The sequence below is a fragment of the Buceros rhinoceros genome, unplaced genomic scaffold (genome assembly GCF_000710305.1).
Source record: "Buceros rhinoceros silvestris isolate BGI_N320 unplaced genomic scaffold, ASM71030v1 scaffold35449, whole genome shotgun sequence".
NCBI lineage: Eukaryota > Metazoa > Chordata > Aves > Bucerotiformes > Bucerotidae > Buceros > Buceros rhinoceros.
Genome location: NW_010430351.1, coordinates 493 through 904, shown reverse-complemented (window position 1 = coordinate 904; position 412 = coordinate 493). Strand labels below are relative to the sequence as shown.

At 66.0% G+C, this 412-nt stretch overlaps 1 protein-coding gene across 1 annotated transcript in view; it reads left to right on the top strand.

Annotated features, from left to right (window-relative positions):
- The first annotated feature begins 124 nt into the window (after positions 1-124).
- LOC104499503 (endothelin-converting enzyme 2-like) overlaps positions 125-412 on the top strand; it is a 713-nt gene continuing 425 nt past the window's right edge. Inside the window, exons 1-2 of the mRNA XM_010143012.1 lie at positions 125-232; positions 308-403. Coding sequence (XP_010141314.1) covers positions 125-232; positions 308-403 — 204 coding nt within the window. The remainder of the gene's footprint in view (positions 233-307; positions 404-412) is intronic.

Here is a 412-nt window from a genome sequence, read left to right as displayed (position 1 = left end):
TGTCCCCTGGTCCCACCCCGCCCCACGGCTCGGTCCCATAGGGCGGGAGTACGACAAGGAGGGCAACCTGCGGCCGTGGTGGCAGAACTCCTCCCTGGAGGCCTTCAAGAACCGGACAGCCTGCATGACAGAGCAGTATGGCCGCTACACCGTCCACCGCGAGAAGGTCAACGGCCGGCAGACGCTGGGCGAGAACATCGCTGACAACGGCGGGCTCAAGGCAGCCTACAACGTGAGTGCCGCTGCCCCGAGGCAACGCTGACCCCTGTCTGTCCCTCCCCGGGGCTTCAGGGCACCTCTCCCACAGGCGTACAAGGCCTGGCTGCAGAAGAACAGGGAGGAGAAGCGCCTGCCAGCCCTGGGGCTCACCAACCACCAGCTCTTCTTCGTGGGCTTTGCACAGGTAGGGCAG